At 41.9% G+C, this 23,909-nt stretch overlaps 1 protein-coding gene across 2 annotated transcripts; it reads left to right on the forward strand.

Annotated features, from left to right (window-relative positions):
- The first annotated feature begins 5,249 nt into the window (after window positions 1–5,249).
- On the forward strand, window positions 5,250–11,600 carry KRT33B (keratin 33B). 2 transcript variants are annotated; one of them, XM_001168093.5, is made up of 7 exons: window positions 5,250–5,681; window positions 7,107–7,189; window positions 8,472–8,628; window positions 9,545–9,706; window positions 9,798–9,923; window positions 10,099–10,319; window positions 11,145–11,600. In XM_001168093.5, exons 1-7 carry the CDS (start codon window positions 5,334–5,336, stop codon window positions 11,260–11,262), a joined length of 1,215 nt encoding a protein of 404 aa, XP_001168093.4. In that variant the 5' UTR covers window positions 5,250–5,333; the 3' UTR covers window positions 11,263–11,600. The 2 variants fall into 2 exon arrangements, with proteins under 2 accessions (XP_001168093.4, XP_054526880.1); XM_054670905.1 differs by having other exon boundaries at window positions 5,334–5,681; window positions 9,798–9,927; window positions 10,103–10,319; window positions 11,145–11,561.
- Window positions 11,601–23,909: the final 12,309 nt, after the last annotated feature.

Here is a 23,909-nt window from a genome sequence, read left to right on the forward strand (position 1 = left end):
CTGGTGGTGTAAGTCCTGGTTTGAGACTGAAGGCTCAAGAACTGGGAGCATTGATGTTAGAGGGCAGGAGAAGATGGATGTCCCAGTTCAACTCTATTCCCATTGGGAGTGTAGGACTGAGTGTAAGAGAAACAATGATGGCTCTGGAGAGGGTTTGTGGAACTAGATCCCGAGTTCCGTTTTGAGGTGTCTGTGTCTGTCTTTGCTCAGCATAGCTTACTACTGACCTGGCCTATTCTCCAGACCCTCTCCTGCTTCTCCCTTACCGGTCAATGAGAGAAATAATTTGCCTTTCTTCTACCTTTTGGTTCTATTTGACTACCCACATTGGAGGACACTTGCCCACATTAGTGAGGGTGATCTTTACTCACTCTCCTGATTCAAATGCTGATCTCTTTTAGAAACACCTTTACACACATACCCAGAAATAATGTTTTACCAGCTATCTGGGCATCCCTTGGCCCAGTCAAGTTGATACATTAAATTAACCATCACAAACACCTACTATGGGTCTGAAGATTTTCAGCCTGAGAAAACGAAACAACAATGAGTCTCCATTGGAGAGACCTGGAGAAGAATAACTAGATTTGAGGGAGATGTCGGAGAGCTGGGTAAATAAAGATGATAATTAGAGCTATAGGAATTGTTAAGACTGTCCAATGGAGGCTAGCAGGGAATAGAAGAACCTTGAGGACCACTGATAGAAACCACAGAGTTCAGCTGGGGCTCTCCAAAGTCCCTGATGTGAGGTTCAGCCTTGGTTTTGCCAGATCTTGAGGACAGAGATGACATCTGGTTGCAAGCAGTTTGAGAGGGAAGTGGAGAAGCACCTTAAAGGACACAGAAATCAAAAGAAGTTGGAGCTCTAATGAAAGAGTTGTCAACAGCATCCAGGGCAAGGATGGTGAGAATCAGACAAATCTACTGGTTAAAGCAATGGGGAGACTCCTGGTGATTATAAAGAGAACAGAGTCTGTGGGAGGCTGAGGGAAGAAGCTGTATTTCCATGGTTTTTTCATGTCTGTCTCAAATCACCAACGTGATAGTGAGTGTAATGCAAAAGTTCAACACAACACATTTGTACTCAGCTGACTTTGCTTTATCTTCTGTGTACTGTCAAAAGGTTTTAGCATCTGCCCTCTCCCTTGATCTGCAGAGCAGGACACATATATAGGTTTTCATTCCATCTCTGAGTGGGCCCTGGATCCAGATTTTTCAGGAAGAATAGCACCATTAAATTACATCGTCCTGGACTGTGCCATGCTCTTGTCTATTCTAGACTGAATTGATAGTCTAGAGTAGTCAAAAACATAGCATAGATCTCGTGGGAGCTGAATGATGAGAACACGTGGACATATAGAGGGGAACAACACACACTGGAGCCTTCTGGAGGGTAGAGGGTGGGAGGAGGGAGAGGATCAGGAAAAATAACTAATGGGTACTAGGCTTAATACCTGGGTGATGAAATAATCTGTAAAACAAACTCCCATGACACAAGTTTATCTATGTAACAAACCTGCACTTGTATCCCTCAACTTAAAATAAAAGTTAAAAAAAAACACATAACATAGATGAACTTTGTATTTTTCTGACTTGGCTTGGTCCCTGAAGACTCCAAGACTCCATTCCCATTGGGAGTCCAAGACTGAGTGTAAGAGAAACATGGTGGCTCTGGAGAGGATTTGTAGAACTAGCTCCTGAGTTCCATTTTGAGGTGTTTGTATCTGTTTTTGCTCAGCCTAGCTTAATGCTGACCTGGCTCATTCTTCAGCCCCTCTCCTGCTTGTCCCTTATCAGAAGCCCCATTGAACAGGGCCAAACTTGTTGGCTTATTTCCTGAATTACCCCTTCAATTTCTCCTCTCAATGTCCTGAGGCTGGAGGATTGATAAATTGACAACAGTTGCCTTTATGGAACAGTTTGTGGAAGCCCTATCTTCTGCTCTTCTAGGAAGCTCTAACAGACTGGCCCAAAACCATGGGCTGGGGTTGTAATTGGACAGTCTTTCTGCTTTTCTAATTCCCTCTGGGATCCCTCTTTGGCAAAAAGTCCATCTTCTTGCTCTGTGTGCATGTAGTGATACTGCTCCTGGCCTCTCCTTCTCATTTGTACATATTAAAATATAATTAATTTTCAAGTAGCCCAATGTAACTTCGTATTTCTAAAAGAATAAATTTTACATTTCTCATGGTGACAATTTCAAGCACCAGAGCCTGGACATTGGAGAAGATGGCTTTGGGAAGAAGGAGGGAGGCCTCCTAATGCCTTTGAAGTCCCACAATGAGGAAGGTGGCCTCAGCAGAAGACCCATCCTATGTCCACTCCGTGGTTAAGCATCACTGGTGGGTTGGCATGTGATCTCTTCTATGGAAATAGCCCGGGCTTCCATAATAAATAGCATCCTTAAACCTCAACTGCAATTTGCTCACATCTTAAGACCAGAAGCCTCAACCATAGCATCTGCCGCTATTACATGGGCATGTATAAAACCTTTCGGTTTGTTAGGATTTGACTTACTCGTCATGTTTAATGAAGGGCCATTGAACAGAGACAATAGCATCACCCATGTAAAGATAAGAATTCACAGTACACAGCAAGTGGAGTAAGTAAAAAGCAATTGCCTTCCAGACTTTGTGAGAAGCTAATTGAAACTTGGCTCTTTTCTCCATAGACCCAAGTTCTTCCAACTATTAGTATATAATGGCCAAGTAGCTGTGCAGAAATTATAGTTACTTCTACTCAAGATGTGGGAATAGTTGTGTTTTCTAAACTCTGACCTCCACTTTTAAAGACACAAGGATACTTATCTCTGGATTATTCCACTGTGACTGAGGTAGAAGCTACAGCAATGGTTATAGGGATCCCTGTGGACATATTTACCAGTCTGTGACACACTATTCCTTTCCTTTTCTTTAAAAAGTGCCATTGTCAGATTTTTCCTTTTGAAGCTTGGGACGTAGAAGAAGGAGAGAAGAACACAAGGTAATTAGAGAAAAGCTAATGAATTCAGCTATTTGCTTTATGTTATTTGATCTCATCCAATAGGACTTTAATGGTTTGGTACTGATTTTAAACCAGTATGCCCATGCCACATCTCACTGATGGTGGAATCATTTTAAAGGTAGAGATTCAGACCGGGTGCGGTGGCTCACTCCTGTAATCCCAGCACTTTGGGAGGCTGAGGCGGGTGGATCACCTGACGTCAGGAGATCGAGACCAGCCTGCCCAACATAGTGAAACCCCGTCTCTACTAAAAATACAAAAATTAGCCAGGCACATTACAGGTGGTGCACGCCTGTAATCCCAGCTACTAGGGAGGGTGAGACAGGAGAATAGCTTGAACCTGGGAGGCGGAGGTTGCAGTGAGCTGAGATTGCACCACTGCACTCTAGCCTGGGCAATAGAGCAATAGAGTGAGACTCTGTCTCAAAAAAAAAAAAAAAAAATTAGAGATTCAGGCAGGAGGGGCAGAAAGTTGTGGATTGTGATTGTAGGGGAGGATATCAGTACCTTCAATGCATTCACCCTGGAAGACCACATGTTTGCCCCAAAGCTGCTGTCCTTTATAAAAGCATATTTGAAGCTTCTCCTTGGAAATGACTTCCAGAGTCACCCAAGAAAACACACATTATTATTTTGTAGTCACAACCTGTTTCTGACCCATTAAAGATGCTATGCAGTTTGGTTATTCACCCTATGCACTAGGTGTGGTTTCAAATGACTTCTGGCTGGTTCCAAAAATAAACACACCCATAGAAGATGAAGATTGGCCTTCAATGAGGATAACCAAAAGAATGTGTCCCAAGCTGTGAGGGCAAGTTTGAAGGAAGGGTGATCTGAGGAATGGCAGGTCACCTGTAGGAAAAGAATTCTTGTATGGCAAGACTTAATATGTAGCTTCCAAAAGGAACAACTTGGAGGAGTATCTTTCAGAATTTGAGCACTGATAGATTAAACATAAAATCCTCATATTTTATAGCTCCATCTGGAATGCATGAGAGTAGAGCATCTGCTTGCCAAAATGTGCCAATGGTCATAAAATGCCACTTCATGCACATGACATAGTGGTGGATTTTCAGGGTCATATCCTTTGGAGAGCTAGGCTTGGGTATTTCTCCCTCAGATCAACCAAGGGTTTCCTTTTTTTTTTTTTTTCAAGCTTCTAGTGGGTATAATGCATTTTCACTTAGTAAACTTCCTTCCTTCAGCATAGAAGTGACTTTTGGTTCTTTAATAAGTAAAAAACAGGCTTGTTATTTTTTGGCCCATTCTAATTTAGGATATTGTCAGCACTGATTGAGCTGAATGGAGCTCAATCTGTATTTTTTGCATTATTGCATCTCAGTACTGAAAAGATTGGAAGAGAGAGACATGTAATATGACAGAGTGTGGACACTGGAATTAGAGAGATCTGTATTTGAACCCTGGCTCCATCATGTAGAAGCTCTGTGACCTTGGGAGACCTCTCAGAGGCTTAGGGTCCTTATCTACAAACCCTTGCAGCATTTTGAGAGGACTGAAGGAGCTGGTGCATATGAGGTGCCTGGCACTGTGCCTGGTGCACAGTGGAGGCTCAGCAAGCAGGACCCATCACCAATGACAGAGTCACGCTGTGCACAGGCATGGAGCACAGTGCTTCATGCAGAGTAGGTGCTCCCAAAATTTAGGTTTCTTAATGTTCTGTGAACACTGAATACTAGTAGAAACGGAGGTGGGTGGCTTCCTGCAGCCCCATATGAAGAGGGTAGAGTTGCCTCCATCTGCCTGGATGGAACTGCAAACGGGCCCTGAACCAATGGCCTTGTAAGTCCTTTCTCATTTCAGCTTCCAGGATTCCCTATCACATAGTCTAGTTTCTAGACGGGTTTCCTTACATGGCTTTTCTCACAGAGTCTTAATTGAATATGAACTGGATGAGACACAAGCCTTTCCTCATTTAGGAGAAAGAGGCACGTATGTGCCCCCTACTCTGGGGACAGGGCCCAGCTGTCACTCTAGCTCAATGTCCCATGGATAAGCACTGCTACAGGCAAGGTTGGTCACTTTGAAGCCAAACCATGAAGCTCTTACTTAACCAATCAGCATGTTTTGTGAGGAGTCCTGACTTAGCAAGAAGCCAGAGTAAAACATTTAATGAGGTATAGGACTCAGGTGAAGTGGCTAAATAACAAATGGAAAAATCAGCAAATGAGGTAAAAAGGAGGAATACTTGACATGGTTGCCACACCCACTGCTAACAGAATATAAAGCCCTGGAAAGGACCAAGGCTTATCCCAGGGAAAAGGAATCAGGTTTTCAAACTGACTTCCAGAGCTCCACTGCCTCCCTGCACCATGCCCTACAACTTCTGCCTGCCCAGCCTGAGCTGCCGCACCAGCTGCTCCTCCCGGCCCTGCGTGCCCCCCAGCTGCCACGGCTACACCCTGCCCGGGGCCTGCAACATCCCCGCCAATGTGAGCAACTGCAACTGGTTCTGCGAGGGCTCCTTCAATGGCAGCGAGAAGGAGACCATGCAGTTCCTGAACGACCGCCTGGCCAGCTACCTGGAGAAGGTGCATCAGCTGGAGCGGGACAACGCGGAGCTGGAGAACCTCATCCGGGAGCGGTCTCAGCAGCAGGAGCCCTTGCTGTGCCCCAGCTACCAGTCCTACTTCAAGACCATTGAGGAGCTCCAGCAGAAGGTGAGGAGGTGGGCACCACACTGCCAGCTTAATGAACTACTTATCTATACATGACATACTAAACTGTGAATGGATCTAAGTCTGTTCACAGTAATGCTGAGAATGATGAAGACATAGATTCACTGGCTTAGGTATGACATCAAGTAGTCTTAGAAAATCTGTTGTAGAGCCACAAAGGAAGGATGCAGGCTGGTGTTAGAGTGAAGCATTAGACCAAAATCAGTCATAGCAATCTTACATGGCGTCTTACTCCAAACCAGAATATCTGATTTTTTGGTTTGATTATGATACCCTGGTTTTGTTTTCAGAGCATTACCGCATTTTCAGAAAGTATGCACCTGAATTATTTTCTATGCTAAGAATTTCCTAAGTAAATCTTCAAATATTTAAAGCCTTTCAAAGCTGTAGCAAAATATAGCATTTATGGCAACACAAGAGAGCTGTTGACTCCAGCAATATCTACAGACACGTGGACCATCCTCTAGAGCAGCCATGTGTACACATGACAATATGGGGCCATCCATTCTGGAAGAGAAGTAGATATAAGTAAAGAGTCCACAGAGAATTGGGACTGAATACCTGGTGTAGGTTTGGGAGGGATCCCAGAAGAGGCAATGTCTGAGTGGGGTTTGAAGGATGAGTGGGAGTTTATATCCAATTGTACAAGCCCTTGATTCTGGGAGGGAATTGACTGTCCACTGTTCTGTAGATCTGGAAAATTAGATGCCAGAAAGGGGTTGTGCTATTTGAATATCACTCATTTATTTACCCAGAGTTGGAGAGTGTTAGGCACAGTGCTGGAGTGGGGGATAATGTACTGAGTAAGATGGTCTCCTTCCTTCAGGAGCTCACAGTCTAACAGGGGAGATAGATGTGGAAACAAAATGATCACACAAAAGTCATAAGAAGTGTTATTGATTAAGTATGTGGGTTACACAAGGGGTCTTGCTAGTGGGTGAGGGCATTCTGGGTAGAGCAAGAAGCTTTTTGCAAAGACATGAACAAGGGCAATATGAGGGGAGAGTGGAGAGAAGTTAGCAGGTGGAACAAGGGTGGTATGAGTGTTGGATAACCAAGTTGTTCTGGCTTGCCTGGGATTTTTCCCATTTTAGCATCCCAGGAACCCCTCAGTCCTAAGTAAACTGTGATGGTTGGTCACCCAACCAAAGGGTTGGATACCCAGTAACCTCAATTATTGCAGGAAGCCAGAAGCAGATAAGAATAGAATTCATGATGAATTCACATTGGTTGTCCGGTTTTGAAATGGTCAGTTTTATGATCAAATCCTCCTTTTATCTCAGAGCTGAAAATCTGCAAGGACTCAAAGCTATTTGGGAGGAATGTGGCTGAAAGAAAATAGCATTTCACTTTAAGGCACAAGGCATTTCTTAGAATAACCCATTTCACGATTAATCCTATCCCCAGATCCTGTGCAGCAAGTCTGAGAATGCCAGGCTGGTGGTGCAGATCGACAATGCCAAGCTGGCTGCAGATGACTTCAGAACCAAGTAAGATTTTCCTAACCATCAGAGCAGTCTAGTAATGGACAGGCTGAATTACAAAGTGATGAGCTCCCTATCCTGGAATGTGGAAGCAGAAGTTTCTATTGGGAAGATTCTTGCATTGGGTTAGGATTAGGTTAAATGTCAAAGCCTCTTCAATAGGTGCTCAGATTCTGTGTTTTAAGTTTTTTTTTTTAAATTTTTTTATTTTGAGATGGAGTCTCCCTCTCTCATCCAGGCTGGAGTGCTGTGATGCAATCTTGGCTCACTGCAACCTCCGCCTCCCGGATTCAAGTGATTTTCCTGCCTCAGCCTTCCTCGTAGCTGGAATTATAGGCATGCGCCAGCAGGCCCAGCTAATTTTTATATTTTTAGTGGAGACGGGGTTTTACCATGTTGGTCAGGCTGGTCTTGAACTCCTGACCTCAAGCGATCCACCCGCCTCAGCCTCCCAAACTGCTGGGATTACAGGCATGAGCCACTGCGCGCAGCCCTGTGCTTTAAGTTTGATTGTAAGACACCATCCATTCTTACTCCTTTTCAACCCAACGTCTGGAGTAAGTTTAAAAGTGATTTTCACATTGGTCTCTTTGTATACATTAGTCACTGTCAACCCCCCAAAAAGAAGTTATTAAACCACAAAAACAGGAGGCAAAATCCATTGCCTTTCAGAGAATCAATCAATACTTTTAGGTATGACCATTATTACAATCATGAGAATCCTTTGCATTTTCCTGGGATCTTACATTTTACAATATAATTTTACATATATCGTCTTCAGTCCAACCCTATGAGGTGTTAGTTTTGTCTTCATTTTACAGTTGAGGAAATCAAGCCTCAGAGAGATAAAGGTATCTATCTACAGTCATTTAATGAGAAGACTGGCTCTAACTCTGAATTCAGTGTTTCTTCCACAACACTAGATTGCTTCTTGGCAAGGCTGGAAAGAATGGCAGGACAACCCGGAGCAGGCTTACGAAGGGCACTGATTCACTTGAGATGGCAAAAGCAGCAGGGCTTAGTTGATAGCAACTTGTAAACGAGAGTCTTAGAACAAACTTAGTTCGTGTTAGACTAAACTATCCACAGGCATTCCACCAATACCTTTTCTGTGTGTCTCAGTGACAAAATAGGCCTCACTAAGTACAGGGGTATTTTCTCCCTTAATTTTTAAAATTCGAAATATTTCAAAATATAATAAAATTGACTAAGTCAGCCAAGTAAAGGCCAGGAAATGAAGACTTTTTTTTTTTTTTGGACCTCTTTTGACCTCCGGCTGTGTGTGCAGGTACCAGACGGAGCAGTCCCTGCGGCAGCTGGTGGAGTCCGACATCAACAGCCTGCGCAGGATTCTGGATGAGCTGACCCTGTGCAGGTCTGACCTGGAGGCCCAGATGGAGTCCCTGAAGGAGGAGCTGCTGTCCCTCAAGCAGAACCATGAGCAGGTAAGAGTCCCAGCCCCCAATATCCCAATACTGAGAGCTCTGTGATCCCCCTGAATAGGATAAGGTAGGATTTGATTTGCTAAGCACCCTAGACCTAACAACATTTTGCTGGTTGCTCAAAACATACTTTGGGGCTTGTTGGGAAATGAGTGACAGCTTACCTTTTTTACATAAAGGAGTGTGGTAAGCTGACCTATTTCCCCTTGGGACCAGACATGTATGGCTGAAAGGTCACACAAATATCTTTAAACTACTGTCTACTGTTTGATGCTATCTATTAGCTTCTGAAGAGGTGCCAGGTAGGTTAACGACCAAGATTGGAAGGAGATAGAAAACATTCTTACACTCTGTTTCACCTAGGTAACTAGAACTCAAGCTAGATAAATGGATGGATGGATGAATGGATGGATGGATGAACTGATGGATGGGAAAACCAGGAGAAATGAAATAACTCAAATAATGGTTGATTCAGATCTCATGGCTGAATGCAATACTACGAAATCAGATGCATTTCTCAAACATTAGACGTTTTCATGATGAAAACATGTGTCATACTCTAGTAGTATCCCATGAAATAAATAGGAGGAATGAAACCTGGTTTCTCTATATTTAAGTAGCAACAATTGTAAGCCAATTATCATGCCAGACTTATCACTGAGCAAAGAGGAAATAAGAAAGAAATGATAGAATCTTGGACTGGGTAGAAATATTAGCAATCATTTAATGAAGCAGCCGTATCATACAGATGAGGGAAGGGATTCAGAGAAGCGGCCAGAATTTCTAGAGGTGACAGCTGGGCTTCAACTCATGTTTCCTAAGCTGCAATGCAATCCTCTTCCCATTATATTGAACTGCCTCAAAGAAGTTATTGATAGACTTCTTTCTGTGGGTTTATTTCTTCCCTTTTCTCCATTAGGAAGTCAACACCTTGCGCTGCCAGCTTGGAGACCGCCTCAACGTGGAGGTGGACGCTGCTCCCGCTGTGGACCTGAACCAGGTCCTGAACGAGACCAGGAGTCAGTATGAGGCCCTGGTGGAAACCAACCGCAGAGAAGTGGAGCAATGGTTCGCCACGCAGGTGGGCATTTAAGCACGTGTCCACTCAGGACCCGAGGCCCCCCAGGGGCCCGGAGGCAGGGTCTGATCCTTTCTCCCCTTGGGTGTTTCAGACCGAGGAGCTGAACAAGCAGGTGGTATCCAGCTCGGAGCAGCTGCAGTCCTACCAGGCGGAGATCATCGAGCTGAGACGCACGGTCAATGCCCTGGAGATTGAGTTGCAGGCCCAGCACAACCTGGTGTGTATTGTTCAGACCTGCTGGTGAGCGATGGGAACTTGGGAGGCAGAGTCTTGGGGATGCCCTTGGGGCCACACACTCTCCTTAGCTCTTGGAGCTTGTGAGTTCTTTGGAACCCCATGGAGGAACCCTATAAGGAGCAGCTCTCTGACATTCCTGATCTTCCCCACCACAGCGAGACTCTCTGGAAAACACGCTGACGGAGAGCGAGGCCCGCTACAGCTCCCAGCTGTCCCAGGTGCAGAGACTGATCACCAACGTGGAGTCCCAGCTGGCGGAGATCCGCAGTGACCTGGAGCGGCAGAACCAGGAGTATCAGGTGCTGCTGGACGTGCGGGCGCGGCTGGAGTGCGAGATCAACACGTACCGGAGCCTGCTGGAGAGCGAGGACTGCAAGTGAGTACCTGACGGGCGGCACCCCTGCAAGGGACAGGCACTGTTCTACTGTAGGACAAAATAGGGACTTTGAAAATCAAGTTTCAGGTGCCAAACTGTCTGTAGAGGCCAGAGTTTTATATTACAGCCGTGGGAAGTATAGGATATTTGTTGCTAACATTTTCTGGGCTAAAGATACTTTCTTTTACAAAAGATAGTCATGGGACTTGACTCCTTCCTCCAGTAGAGATTTTTTGGATGTTGATGGCCAAATAAATCTTTCTGTCTTCAGGACTGTCTTGTCACCACAAAAAGGAAAATGAAACTGTAACAATGATCACTTTTTCTGATTTAAACAGAACTTTCAAATCCACCGTTTCATTAATTCTTGTTAGAATCATCTGAGGCAGGCAGAGTGGGAATCATTATCACCTTCTTATAGATGAGCATTTGAGTGTCAATAGGGATGATGATCAATAACTAACAGTACAGCAGTTGCCAGCGAACATAATATTTTTATGAACACAATCTTGTGGAATTTTCATAATCCTGTGTGGTTGGTACTACCAGTCCTACCTTACAGGTGGGAAAGCTGAGGCTTAGAAGGAGGAAGTGACTTTCTTGTGTGTCTAGGGTCACACAAGGAAGGCTGGGATTCCACCTTACATATTCTTTGCTCATTTCTGCCACTGTATCAGAACTCTGTAGAAGGAGTGATCCAAACAAGGCATGGCTTCCTAGGACATCAGAGAACGGGTTCTGCTTGTTTCTGTGTCTCTTTGGATTGAGTCTCTCTTGTTTGAATCACCCTTCTCATGCTGACAGTCTAATGCTTCTGCATCCCAGGCTGCCCTCCAACCCCTGCGCCACCACCAATGCATGTGAAAAGCCCATTGGATCCTGTGTCACCAATCCTTGTGGTCCTCGTTCCTGCTGTGGGCCTTGCAACACCTTTGGGTACTAGATACCCTGGGGCCAGCAGAAGTATAGCATGAAGACAGAACTACCATCGGTGGGCCAGTTCTGCCTCTCTGACAACCATCAGCCACCGGACCCCACCCCGAGGCATCACCACAAATCATGGTCTGGAAGGAGAACAAATGCCCAGCGTTTGGGTCTGACTCTGAGCCTAGGGCTACTTGATCCTCCTCACCCCAGGTCCCTCACCTGTAGTCAGTCTGAGTTCTGATGGTCAGAGGTTGGAGCTGTGACAGTGGCATACGAGGTGTTTTGTTCTCTCTGCTGCTTCTACCTTTATTGCAGTTCCCCAAATCGCCTAATAAACTTTCCTCTTGCAAAGCAGACATGATTCTCATTTGTATTCATTCTTTTCAAAGTGTTGACTCTCTGTGTGCTTCTTATAAAGCCACTTGAAAGCAGAAGGAGGACTTTATAGGTTAATCATCTCCTAAAAGGTCTTCATCACCTTCATTAACATTCATTAAGCACAGTGAGTCCCAGCATCCACTTAGGCCAGCATAAAACAAGTAGGATCACTAGGACAAGAGGCCTCATCTGAATATGGTAAACATATTTCTCATGGGACCTTACTCAGTAAAATGCAACGGTGAGCATCTCTAGACAGTTCCACTCATTCTTTTAAGTCCCTAGCAGGGATGACAGAAGTTAATATTTATTGAACACCTACCAAATGCCAGGAATTGTGCTACTAATTTTTTCTCTTCCTCACAGTGAGGAAGGATCAATGGCAGGACTGAACCCAGAGTTCACTCTCTGCTTGTCAGTTACACATGAGGTGTGGTTATGAGAGGACAAAATTGATTTCAAACAAGCACCCAGAGCTTATACATCCTCCTGGGGAGACACAATGCTGTTAGTGCTCAAAACATCTCTGAAACTCTCCTTTGTGAAATACTGAATAACTCAATACTAAAAAGCACCACCTTGCCTTCTTCCATATTTGAGCAATACCCAACCTATTTTGAAAGTGTTTCTTTTCTCACTTGAATTGTTTAACCATGGGAACTACATATGAATTTCGGGACCCTCCCCCTCAAAGTTATTTAGAATCAAATTAGGATATTACAAGTCAGGTGTTTGCAAATGCTAACAGTGACCACGGTACTGGTGCCTGGCCCCTACTGGTGCCTGCTGATGTCTAGCCAAGGTTAATGGCTCCCATCACTGTGCGTGCTGTGGTTTGTGCCAAGGCCACTCCCTCAGTCTGCAGATTGTTCCCAGATTAACCAATCTGCTAATTATGTCTTCTCTCCTTGAGATGAAGCTGATACTATCTCCCCTGCTGTGATGATGCCGGTTCCATCATCACATGTCAGTCTTAAATTCTTAAATTGTTTTTTTTTTTTTGGAGACAGAGTCTCACTCTGTCACCCCAGCTGGAGTGCAGCAGCATGATCACGGCTCACTGCAGCCTTGAACTTCCCAGGCTCAGGCTATCCTCCCACTTTAGCCTCTTGAGTACATGGGACTACAGGCATGCACCACCATGCATGGCCAATTTTTGTATTATTTGTAGAGAGGGGTTTCGCTGGGTTATCCACGCTGGTCTTGAACTCCTGGGCTGAAGTGATCTGCCTACTTCAGCCTCCCAAATTGCTGGGATTACAAGTGTGAGCCACTGCGCCTGGCCAGTCTTAAATTCTTGTGCTCTCATATTCTAGTTCACTTAATATCTACTCCTTTGTAGTTGATGTTGCTGCAGCTTAGACAGGAGACCTTGGAAGACCATCTGAGTGATACTCCATGCTCTGCTCAGAATGTCTTAGACCCAGTTTGTGGACTCTATTCTCTCTTTCCTCAGGGAGAGTTCATTCCCTGGAGCTACCTGCATGCCTCATGCAAACCGCCCTTGTTTAATTTATCCCGGCAGTTCTCCACACATGCTGGGATGACTGCCCACTGATAGTTACCTCTCAGCTACCTTCACCAGGAACAGTGCCTCCCAAATACCCAGTTGCACGTTTTGTGAGTGAGAGGTCAAAGTTCTCAACACAGTAAATACACTTTGTTTTTAGTGTTCAATTTATAAAATATTAAGCAAAACTTGTTTCTATGTTTGATGTTGTGTCAGTGGAAAACATGGGTCTAGGGAAAACAGTCCTTAGTTCTTATCTCTGCCATGGTGCTTTCCTTGGAGGATAAAAGAAAGGAGTGTCAGGGAGATCACTTTTTCTCAGGACAAAGCCAAATTGCTCTTCTGAAGTATCTGGGAAGGGTCAGTGTTACCACTGAGAAATAAAACTAAAATCCTAAGTCCCCCAGCTGACTGAACGGACTCTGTCTTGGCCAAGGGGACCGAAGAGAAACCTTAAAAACAGAGTCACATGTATGTTTATTGCAGCAATGTTCACAATAGCAAAGGCCTGGAATCAACCCAAATGCCCAATAATGATAGACTGGATAAAGAAAATGTGGCACATATATACCATGGGATACTATGCAGCCATAAAAAAGGATGTGTTCATGTCCTTTGCAGGGACAAGGATGAAGCTGGAAACCATCATTCTCAGCAAACTAACACAGGAACAGAAAACCAAACACTGCATGTTCTCACTCATAAGTGGGAGTTGAACAATGAGAACACGTGGACACAGGGAGGGGATCATCACACACTGGGGCCTTTTGGGGGGTGGCGGGCTAGGGGAGGGATAGCCTTAGGAGAAATACCTAATGTAGATGATGGGCTGATGGGTGGAGCAAACCACCAGGGCACATGTACACCTATGTAACAAACCTGCACGTTCTGCACATATATTCCAGAACTGAAAGTATAATAAGAAAAAAGAAAAAAGAAGGAAAGAAAGAAAAAAACAGAGTCCCTGACCATGACAGGATGGGAGGTCAGACATGCCTCAGTATGCCCCCTCCTTATTAACTTTTAACCAGAATTCTTTCCTAAGGAGTAAGCAGAAACCAGCTCTGGAAAATAAGAAACAGATGAATCATTCCTTTATCACCTTGAGCCCATCATCTGAAGCTGTGACTGGATTCCTTCCTCCCGCCTTCTGCAGTTTCAACACAGCAACCGACTGGCATTCCTTCCTGATAAGAGACCACCAACCATGGAGTGGTCTGGCCAGTCTACAGAGGATGTGCGGTGAGGGTTTTCACATCCTCTGCCTCACCTTTCAACATCAGAGGGCCAAAAACTCCATCCTTGGATCATGCTAATGCCACCATTTGTGAACATGCGACCCATGAAGAGGCATGAAGCTCAATTGCACATGCTTACATTTGTCTTTTCATAAATATTAATGACTCCTCCTGTAGCTTATTAAATAGTGCATTTGGCCACCTCACTCAGCATACATTCCTTTCTCACATTTCCCTCCCTCAAAATGCTTACTCTTGGCTTCTGCCAGAGGCTATGCTTCCCAGCTTGCAGGATGGTCAGCCTGGAGGCTGCAGCCTTTTATGAGAAATAAAGCTCTCCTTTCCAACTTTATTAATCTTGTGATTTTTCAGCTGGCACTACTTAGCTTACTGACTTGGCAAGATACGCTGGCTGTAAAATTCACCATGACATGATGACCTGCAATTGGCCATCTAGTGTGACAAGGCAATGTTGCCAATGAAATGTGGGTATAATCTAGCTTGTCTCACTTCATAATTTTAAAGTTTCTAGTGAAATTAAATATTTAAAAAATATTTTTATTGGTCATTCATGTGTCTTCTCTATAAATCAATTCAATTCAATGTATAATCATTGAATGCTTACGATGGTGCCTGTTGGGCAGAGCACTGAACAAAACAAAGACCTGCTCTAAGAAGCCTACTTTCAAGTGGAAGAAGACAGACAATAAAAAGAGGCAAACAAGCATGACTGTGTCAAGCAATAAGTGCTGAGAGGAAAAATAAAGCAAGGAAAGGGAATAGGAAGTGGAAACTTTTGGATAAGGTGGTCAGGGCACTCTATGTCTGATGAGGAGAAATAGGGTTTAATCTATTTACATGTAATTTTATTACTGACTTTTTGGACTTATTTTTAAAATCTTACTTTGTCCTTTCCATTAAGGATGATTTTTTTTGTTGCTTATTGTTTCCTCAGTTCCTGACACCTGTGGATTGATCTTGTTTTCTTTGTTCCCCCTTTTAATATGTGTTCTTAATTTTTAAATGTGCACACTTGACTTAGCACTATCTAATTTAATCTCTTTCTTCTTGCATAAAAACAAGATCCATAGAAGATGTTTTTGTTTTTTGTTTTTAAGAGACAGGATCTAACTCTGTTACCCAGGCTGGAGTGCAGTGGTGTAATCATAGCCGATACAGTTTGGATGTTGTCCTTGCCCAAGTCTCATGTTGAATTGTGGTTCCAAATGTTGGAGGTGGGGCCTGGTGGGAGGTGATTGAATCATGGGGGCAGTTTCTCGTGAATGGTTTAATACCATCCCCCTTGGTACTGTTGTCACAACGGTGAGTGAGTTCTCACAACACCTCCCCCACTCCCTTGCTTCTTCTCCCACCATGTGAGGAACCTCGCTGCGCCTTTGCCTTCCACCATGATTGGAAGCTACCTGAGGCTTCCCTAGAAGCAGAAGCCTCTATGCTTCCTATATAGCCTGCAGAACTGTGAGGTAATTAAACTTCTTTTCTTTGTAAATTACCTAGTCTCAGGTATTTCTTTATAGCTGTGTGAGAATGGATTAATACAATGGCCCACTGCAGCCTTAACCTCCCAGATCCTGAGGATCCTAACCTCAAGTGACCCTCCTGCCTCAGTCTCCAAAGTAGCTGGGACCACACATGCATGCCACCATGTCTGGCTAATTTTTTACTTTTTATTTTTGTAGAGACAAGGTCTCTCTATGTTGCTTAGGCTGGTCTTAAAATCCTGGGCTCAAGGGATTCTCTGTGTTGGCCTCCCAAAGTGTAGGGATTACAGGTGTGAGCCACTTTCCCTGTCAGAAATTTTTGTTTATGTTCTTTACTTTACTTTTTTATCTTGGTTTATTTTATTATTTATTTATTTGTTGACAGGATCTTGATCTGTTGCCCAGGCTGGAGTGCAGTGGCATGATCATAGCTCACTGCAGCTTCACCTTCCTTGTCTCAACCTATCTGCCTGTCACAGCCTCCCAAGTAATGGGACTATAGGCATATGCCACCATGTGTAGCTAATTAATTTTTTTTTTTTTTGTAGAGACGAATTTTTTTTTTTTTCTATGATGCCCAGGCTGGTCGTGAACTCCTGGGCTCAAGCGATTCTCCCACCTTGGCCTCTGAAAGTGCTAGGATTGTAGATGTGAGTCGCCATGTTCAATCTTACCTTATTTTTATGCTCCAAAATTTGGTCATTATTATTATTATTTAGAATTATCTACATGGTTACCAGTTTATTTGTTTGCAGTGTTTCTTGGACTTTATTCCTCCTTTCTGGTTTTAACTTTTTATTTTCTGAAATACATTCTTTGGTAGTTTTTATAGCATTTGCTATGGTTTGAATGACACCTCCAACCATTCACTACTACTTAAACCATTCACTACTACTTAATGGTCAAGTAGTGATAAGGCCATGAGAACACTGCCTTCATCAATGGATTAATGTCATTTTATCATGGGAGGGGGGTAGTTATCATGAGAGTGGGCTTGTTATAAAATGAGTTTGGCCTCCTTTTGCTCTCTGGCTGTCATGCTCTCTTGCATTTACACCTTCTACCATGGGACAATGCAGCATGAAGGCCCCCATCAGATACCAGCATCTTGATATTGGTCTTCCCAGTCTCTAGAACTGGATAAATAAATTTATTTTCTTTATAAATTATCCAGTGTGTGGAATTCTGCTGTAGCAACACACAGCAGACTAAGAATCTATAAGTGATAACTTCTCTGTTATTTTCTGAAAATGTCTTTTCTTAGTGGTCACTCTTACATGATGGTTTAGTTTGTATAAAATTCTAGGTTGGCAGCTCTTTTCCTTCAGCGTGTTGGAAATATTATACCATTATCTTCTGGATTCTGTTGTTGATGCTGAAAAGCCTATTGCTAACCTGTATTTCCATTGTTGGTAGTTCTTCTATTTTTTTCTCTGTGACTGTTTCTAAGAGCATCGGTTTGTCTTTAGTGTTGTGCAGTTTCACTATGTTATTTCTACGGATGGCTTTGGTTTAGTTTTCCTACTTAGGACTTATGTGCTTCTTGATTGATTCATGTATTTCAATACCCGTGGAAAATTCTCAGCCATTACATTTTTTTAATATTACTTATATCTTATACTCCATTTTCTCCTTCTGAATTCCTTTTTTTAAAAAATAGCTTCACTGAAGTATAATGTATCATATATAATTCATATACTATAAAATTTAGAAATCTAAAGTATAAAATCAAATGGTTTTTAGTATAATGAGAGTTATAACTACTACTACCATTTTAGAACATTTTATTACCTCTAATAGAAACCTTGTACCCATTAGTAGTCACTCTCTGTTCCCTGCAACCCTCCAGGCCCAGGAAATCATTGCTGTCTCTTTAGATTTGCCTGTTCTGGACATTTTATATAATGAAGTCATAGAATATGTGTTTTTTTGACTAGCTTCATTTACATAGTATGTTTCAAGGTCCATGCATGTTGTAACATATAACATGTATTATGGAGGAATAAGTGCATGATCCTAACCTAGGATCATGAAGATTTACTTCTACATTTTTTTCCTAAGTTTTCTAGTTTTAGCTGTTACATTTAGGCTGTGCTCCATTTTGAGTCATTTTTTTTGTCTGTGGTATAAGAAAGGGGTCAAACATTTTATTCTTTTGCATGTGGATGTCTAGTTGTCCCAGCATTATTTACTGAAAAGACTATTTTCCCCATTAATTATATTGGGACCTATGTTGAATATTAATGGACTATAAATGTGAGGGTTTATTTCTAGACTCTCAATTTTATTCTGTTGGTCCATATGTCTATCTTTATGCCAATAGAATACTGTCTGTGTTACTGTAGCTTTGTAGTAAGTTTTGAAATCATGAAATGTTAATCCCCCTACTTTGTTCTTCTTTTTCAAGATCGTTTTGGCTATTATGGTCTTATGCATTTCCACATGAATAAAAGGAACAACACGTCAAGTTCTATAAAACAGCTCTCTGGGATTTTGGTAGGTGTTGTTGAAAGTTTAGATCAACTTGGGTGATACTGCCATCTTAACTGTGGAGCCCAATGGAACATCTCTCCTGTAACACAGAGGTGTGTAGGAAAGAAGGACTGCACTCTTCAAGCCACCCTGCCTGGATCCTCCCTATGTAGAGGGAACTGGGATTAGAAATGGGTGAGCTATGAAAAATGGGATCTGCTGATGTGTATTGGCTGCTGGGAGGATTGGGAACTGCCACTCAGCTGCCCAGCCCATGGTGCTTCTGGAAGGCAGAGCCATGAGAAATAATGGAGTCCCTCATTTAAACATCATAGCCCCCAGTGTTCTTATCAAGTTTCCATTTTTTTTTGTGTGGTTGTTGAGTAAATGCTTCTCAATTTGTTGTAAGCCCTTTAATGAATGCCTAGAGCCTTTGACTGATGTCTTTGTTAATTTTGAGTGGCTTAATAGATGTCTTTCTAGGGGAGAGACTTCCCCAAGCTCTTCATACCACCATTTCTGTGCTTCTTCAAACAGATTTTGGACCTTCACATTCTAGCTTGTCTGTCATCTCTTTCATATTTTCAATCTCTAAATATTTCTGTGTTATATTCTGGTAAATTTCCTTAGAGATCTTCTCCAGTTGACTTATTCTCTTTTCATCTTTGTCTAATTTAATGTTTAACCTATCAATCGAGTTTGAAAATTTGTTGTATTTTACTTTTGTAGAAAAGAAAGGCTCTTTTATTATTAATTTGTTTAGAATTGGCTTTAATAAATGCAATTCTAACAGAGATGACAATACTTTATTTGGCTTTGTAAGAAAGGGATATTTCAGCTATTAAAGCTAACAACAATTTGATACATAAAAAATGATTGAATAAAGGGAATAATAAGGCAGAAATGCATATTTTATATCTTAACAGAAATGAATAAATGCAACATTCCATGTAAAAACTAACAAAATTACATCAATTCCCAGACAAAATCTATTAGGAGTCAACTTAATTTTATAAAAATGAATTTGTCATTTAATGAAAAAAGTAAAAGAAAAACAATTAAATTTATTGACTCCTAGAACTCTGTTAAAATATTTCTGTGAAGCTCTGTGGAACAATTATTAATAAAATTAAGCTGACAGAACAAATGCAACAATTAAACAATTGCTGTGACTTAATAGGAGAAGTATAAAATATCTAAAAATGTCCAATAGAATTATGAGAGCTAAAACTTTGTTTTTAATTAAAATTTCATTAGTTCAGTAGGAGATGAGTGAAAATTTAGCACCCTGAATAATATTATTGATATCAAAAGAAAATTTTGACTTTTTGAAGCCACAAAAGACCTAGTGATGAAATTTTACACTTAAAATTTGCACTTTAAATTATACTCTTCACTTTTAGAAGTTGTTTGACATTTTTTTTTTAAACATGCCTATATTTTTGCATAGTGGCTACCATTTTCTTTTAGGGATTTGATTCCTTATTTTGTCGTATAAGCTCTTTAAACATAGTTATTTAATATACTTGGCTTTAACCTTCTGTTTCTTGTATCTTCTCCTCCTTGCTAATTGTGAGTTATTTCCTTGGGTGTTTTGTTAATTTATCAGCATGAAGGTTCTTGCATTGATTCAACCCCCAAACCTTAATGATAAATAGGTCACTAGTTTAACAATCTCAAAGGAGATTTTTACTATTTACTTTTTTTTTTACTATTTTACTATTTACTATTATTTACTATTATAATTTTAAAATTAGAGCCCACTAAGAGATAGTTCAGCTTTTTAAAGTTTTCCTTTAACAATAAGCACCCTTTATTTTTCTAGTTCACCTTTTTACTAAGGGTTTAGTGTTTAGAGAGACTTGCATCGTTTGGTGGTCTCCGCCTGAACTCTCTCATAAAGACTAAAAGCCTTATCCTATTTCTTTAGTCTAATTTATCCTCTTTCAATTTAGACTCTTTCACAAGCTCTCTGCAAGTTTGGGCAAGTCACTTCCCCTTTTGGGTCAAAGTTATTCCATTTTTAAAATGAAAGAGTTGAGTGAAATGACCAGTTAGGTCCTTGGTAACTCCAGCATGCTAAGCCTGTAGGCTTTATCTGACTTAGATAGTATTTCCAGAAAAGAAATTTAATTATCCTTTATGTGTATGTGGGAAGTATAGTCTATGGATGCGGGTCAATATGAGGTGGTTCTAGCAGCCAATCTTGGACCACGGGCTAGCAGTCAATGGCAGATGTTTCTCCAAGGGTTATTCCTCCTTGTCTTCTCCTTCACCCAAAGCTCAGACCTCATGCCAGTCAATTCATGAGCTATAGGTAGCTTGATTTCCCTTCATTCCTTCTTAGTAGCTCACCTTTGGAATGGGCAAAGTCAGCAGATGTCACAAGGGCATGAATGCCGATCAAAACAAAGGCTTTATTTCTAGAACAGGCTCAAGTGTAATGTAGTAATTATATTGGAACAGGAGCCTCCTAGGCTTTTTTTTTTTTAATAACTCATTGTTCCTCTAGAAGATTTGCAAGAATTTCCTTCCGAAATTTTAAACGTAAATATTATTCTGTTTATTGTGGAGAAGTAACACAAATATTTTCAAAGAATTTGGAGAGAAGAAAAAAAGCTTTCATAATCCTGTCATTTAATAGCATCCAGTGTCATTGTGGTGTGTTTTCTTTAATCTCTCAATTGTCCTCATTTTAATAATAGTTTAATTTTGTTGTGACTATCTTTTGTGTACCTTACTCTGGATAAGCATATTGCTGTCGAGTAGGGTCACCATTGTTTGACCAATTGTTCTAAGTTGCTCCAAACAGATGGGATATAATCTATATCTGAAGGGATATAATTATGTTTAAATTACTCCAAATTGTTGGTATATAATTGTATCATCAACTTAGAAATAATTGAAATCAGAGAGGTAACAAGAAACTGTACTATTGCTGAATTCTATCTTTATTTACACATTGATTCATAATTCTTCTTCAACACAGCATGTCTATGGTTAACAAGATGTTTTTCTCACTGCCCTTGATTTCTGTCCTTAGGTAATAGCAGATCAGATTGTTTGTGAAATTCTTCAACATTTCAGTAGAATGGTGATGGGGCTGATAATGCAGTGGGAATCAGAAGATCTGGGTCCTAGCTAGATGATACTAAGCAAGCCATTTCTCCATTCTGAGCCTCAGTTTCCCCTTCGTAAAACGAACGGTTTGGATGAGTTGACTATTAGGATCCCCAATATCTTGTTCCAAGATTTTCCCTCTCTCTTTTAACCATTTTCATATTTAGGATCTATGTTAGGAGGCAAGAGGGAGGAAGAGAAGAACCAAATGCAAAGCCATCTGGTTTTTGGTCTGTAGCTGTAGCTGGGAGGCTTGGAAGCTGCTTGGATTGGTAGCTGTAGCTAGGAGGCTTGGAATCTGTGGTCTGCTTTATCCTCTGCTAGCAAGGACATAGGAAGCCCCTCCTCTTTCTGGCCAATGTATGCCTCCTCAGGCCCATACTTGAATTTTTTCGTCATTGCCTCTTCAGGATATCAAATAAGGCTCATCTTACGTCTTGTGACAAAACAGAAGTGGTGTCATATGCACGGTCAGTTCAGATTACTCATGCTTCTTGGATAATTGTTCCTAAATAATAAACTATTACGAATCATCAAGTTCAAACAAGTCTGGCATCTGCTTAAAGCCCACTCCAATTATTGTATAAAAGTCTGTATTGGTAAGATCAAAGCTCCAAGCTTAATAATCAGATATATAAATGTATTGCAGCAGAACTTCTCTAAGTAATGAACATCTCAATTCTGTGTGTTTGAAGTCTTGGTTTACCGAAGTTCACTGTGGGCATTACTTTAAGAATGTGCACAGGCGCTGCGTACAGCAGGCATACCTGTGTGACCCTGGAAAGGTCCTGGTAACTTTCCGGTGAAGGTAGCCAATACCCTCTCCATGGTCCTGATCATGTGCGGCCCCTTTGCTGCACTTGGCCCTTCTAACATCACCTCCTCTTGGAAGCACCCTCCTTCCTGCCCTTCTGGGATGCCATGAACTTGTTTTTATCGTTTTTTTCTCACCATTTCTCCATTTATCACAGATTCTTTTTCCTTCTCCTGATCTCTGATTGGGAAATTCTCCAAAGTTTGGTCCTCAGCTCCTTGTTGCTCTTCTCTTTGTACTCTCCCTTGGCCCATTTCTCTAACTCTCTCACTTGTACTAAACCTTATCTGTATCATCATCCCTGCCATAGATTCTAATCTTGCATGGACTGTTGTAATAGCCTCTTTGCTGAACTATTTGCCTCCAATCTTTCCTTCATTTTTCAAAAACAGAAAAATATTTGCTAAAACATTTCCTAAAACACCTTTTGTCACACCACACTTAGGTTCAAAATCTTATACTGGCTCTACAGCTTCTGGGGAAGTCCAAGCTGCTCCACTTCACCATCGAGACCCCCTACCATAGGGTCCCCATACAATCCCCCATAAAGCTTTAATTTCTAGCACTTCCCTTCACAACTCTCCCCTTCCTGCTGCCTAGACTTACCCTGGTCCTTCAACCATGCCTTGGGCTTTCCCACCCCATTCCTGTGTGCACATTATTCTCCTCACCTGCACTTCCTACTTTTCTCCCCTCTGCTTCTTAGAAGCCTCCCCATCCCAGCATAAATCCATTCATCCATTCCTAAGAGCCTCCAATCCTGGAGCTGCTCACCCTCCCCAGTGTGGAAACCACTCAGTTATCACTTGTCAACTTCTGCCTCAGATTATTATTTCCTGTTCATCCCTTCATTACTCTACCCACACCCATTCAACAGTGCCTACCAGGTGCCTAGAGCTGGGGATTCAAAGACAAACTAGACCCTGCCCTTGCCTTCAGGGACCTCAAATAGAGACAGAGAGACAAGCACATAAGTCATGACAGTGTCATGCTCAAGGTAAAAAGAGAGCTTGGAGAGGAGAAAGGGACGACTTGTCTGAAAAAGGGAAGGAAGTAAGCCATTGATATTTAAGCCACGTGTTGTGATGAAAAGAAAAGTGATCTGCTTTGGAATCCTAGCTCCACAACTTATTATCCTCACCCTCTATGCCTTGGTGTTCTCATCTATAAAATGGGAATTATACAGTTTACCTTTAAGAGTTCTGGTGAGGAATAATGGACATCTAAGTTCTGCATGTTTGAGGATCATGTTTGTAAAAAGGATCTAGTTTGTGAAAAGTGTCCACACTACCTTGGGCTTGTGCAGGTTCTTAACAAGTAAGAACTTCTTCTGACCATAGCATTGAGTCCTATCTTCCACCCCTCCCAGTGTCTATTACATCGCCCTGGATGAAATTGTCATAGTGGATATCTATTATTTGGTTGATTGACCTCATCATGGACATGAAAAAAGCCCATCATATCAGGAAACATGGCCATCAGGAACTGTCCCAGAAAGGATCTATTCCTCTTTCTGAGAACCATGAATTTGGAATTTGGCACTTGGAAATGTGACCTAGCAAAAGACGCATGGGCAAGAGCTATGCTTTTCCATTTCACCAAGGAGAGCCAGAGCTTGCCAAAGAGTTG

This window comes from Pan troglodytes, chromosome 19 (genome assembly GCF_028858775.2).
Source record: "Pan troglodytes isolate AG18354 chromosome 19, NHGRI_mPanTro3-v2.0_pri, whole genome shotgun sequence".
Taxonomy (NCBI): domain Eukaryota; kingdom Metazoa; phylum Chordata; class Mammalia; order Primates; family Hominidae; genus Pan; species Pan troglodytes.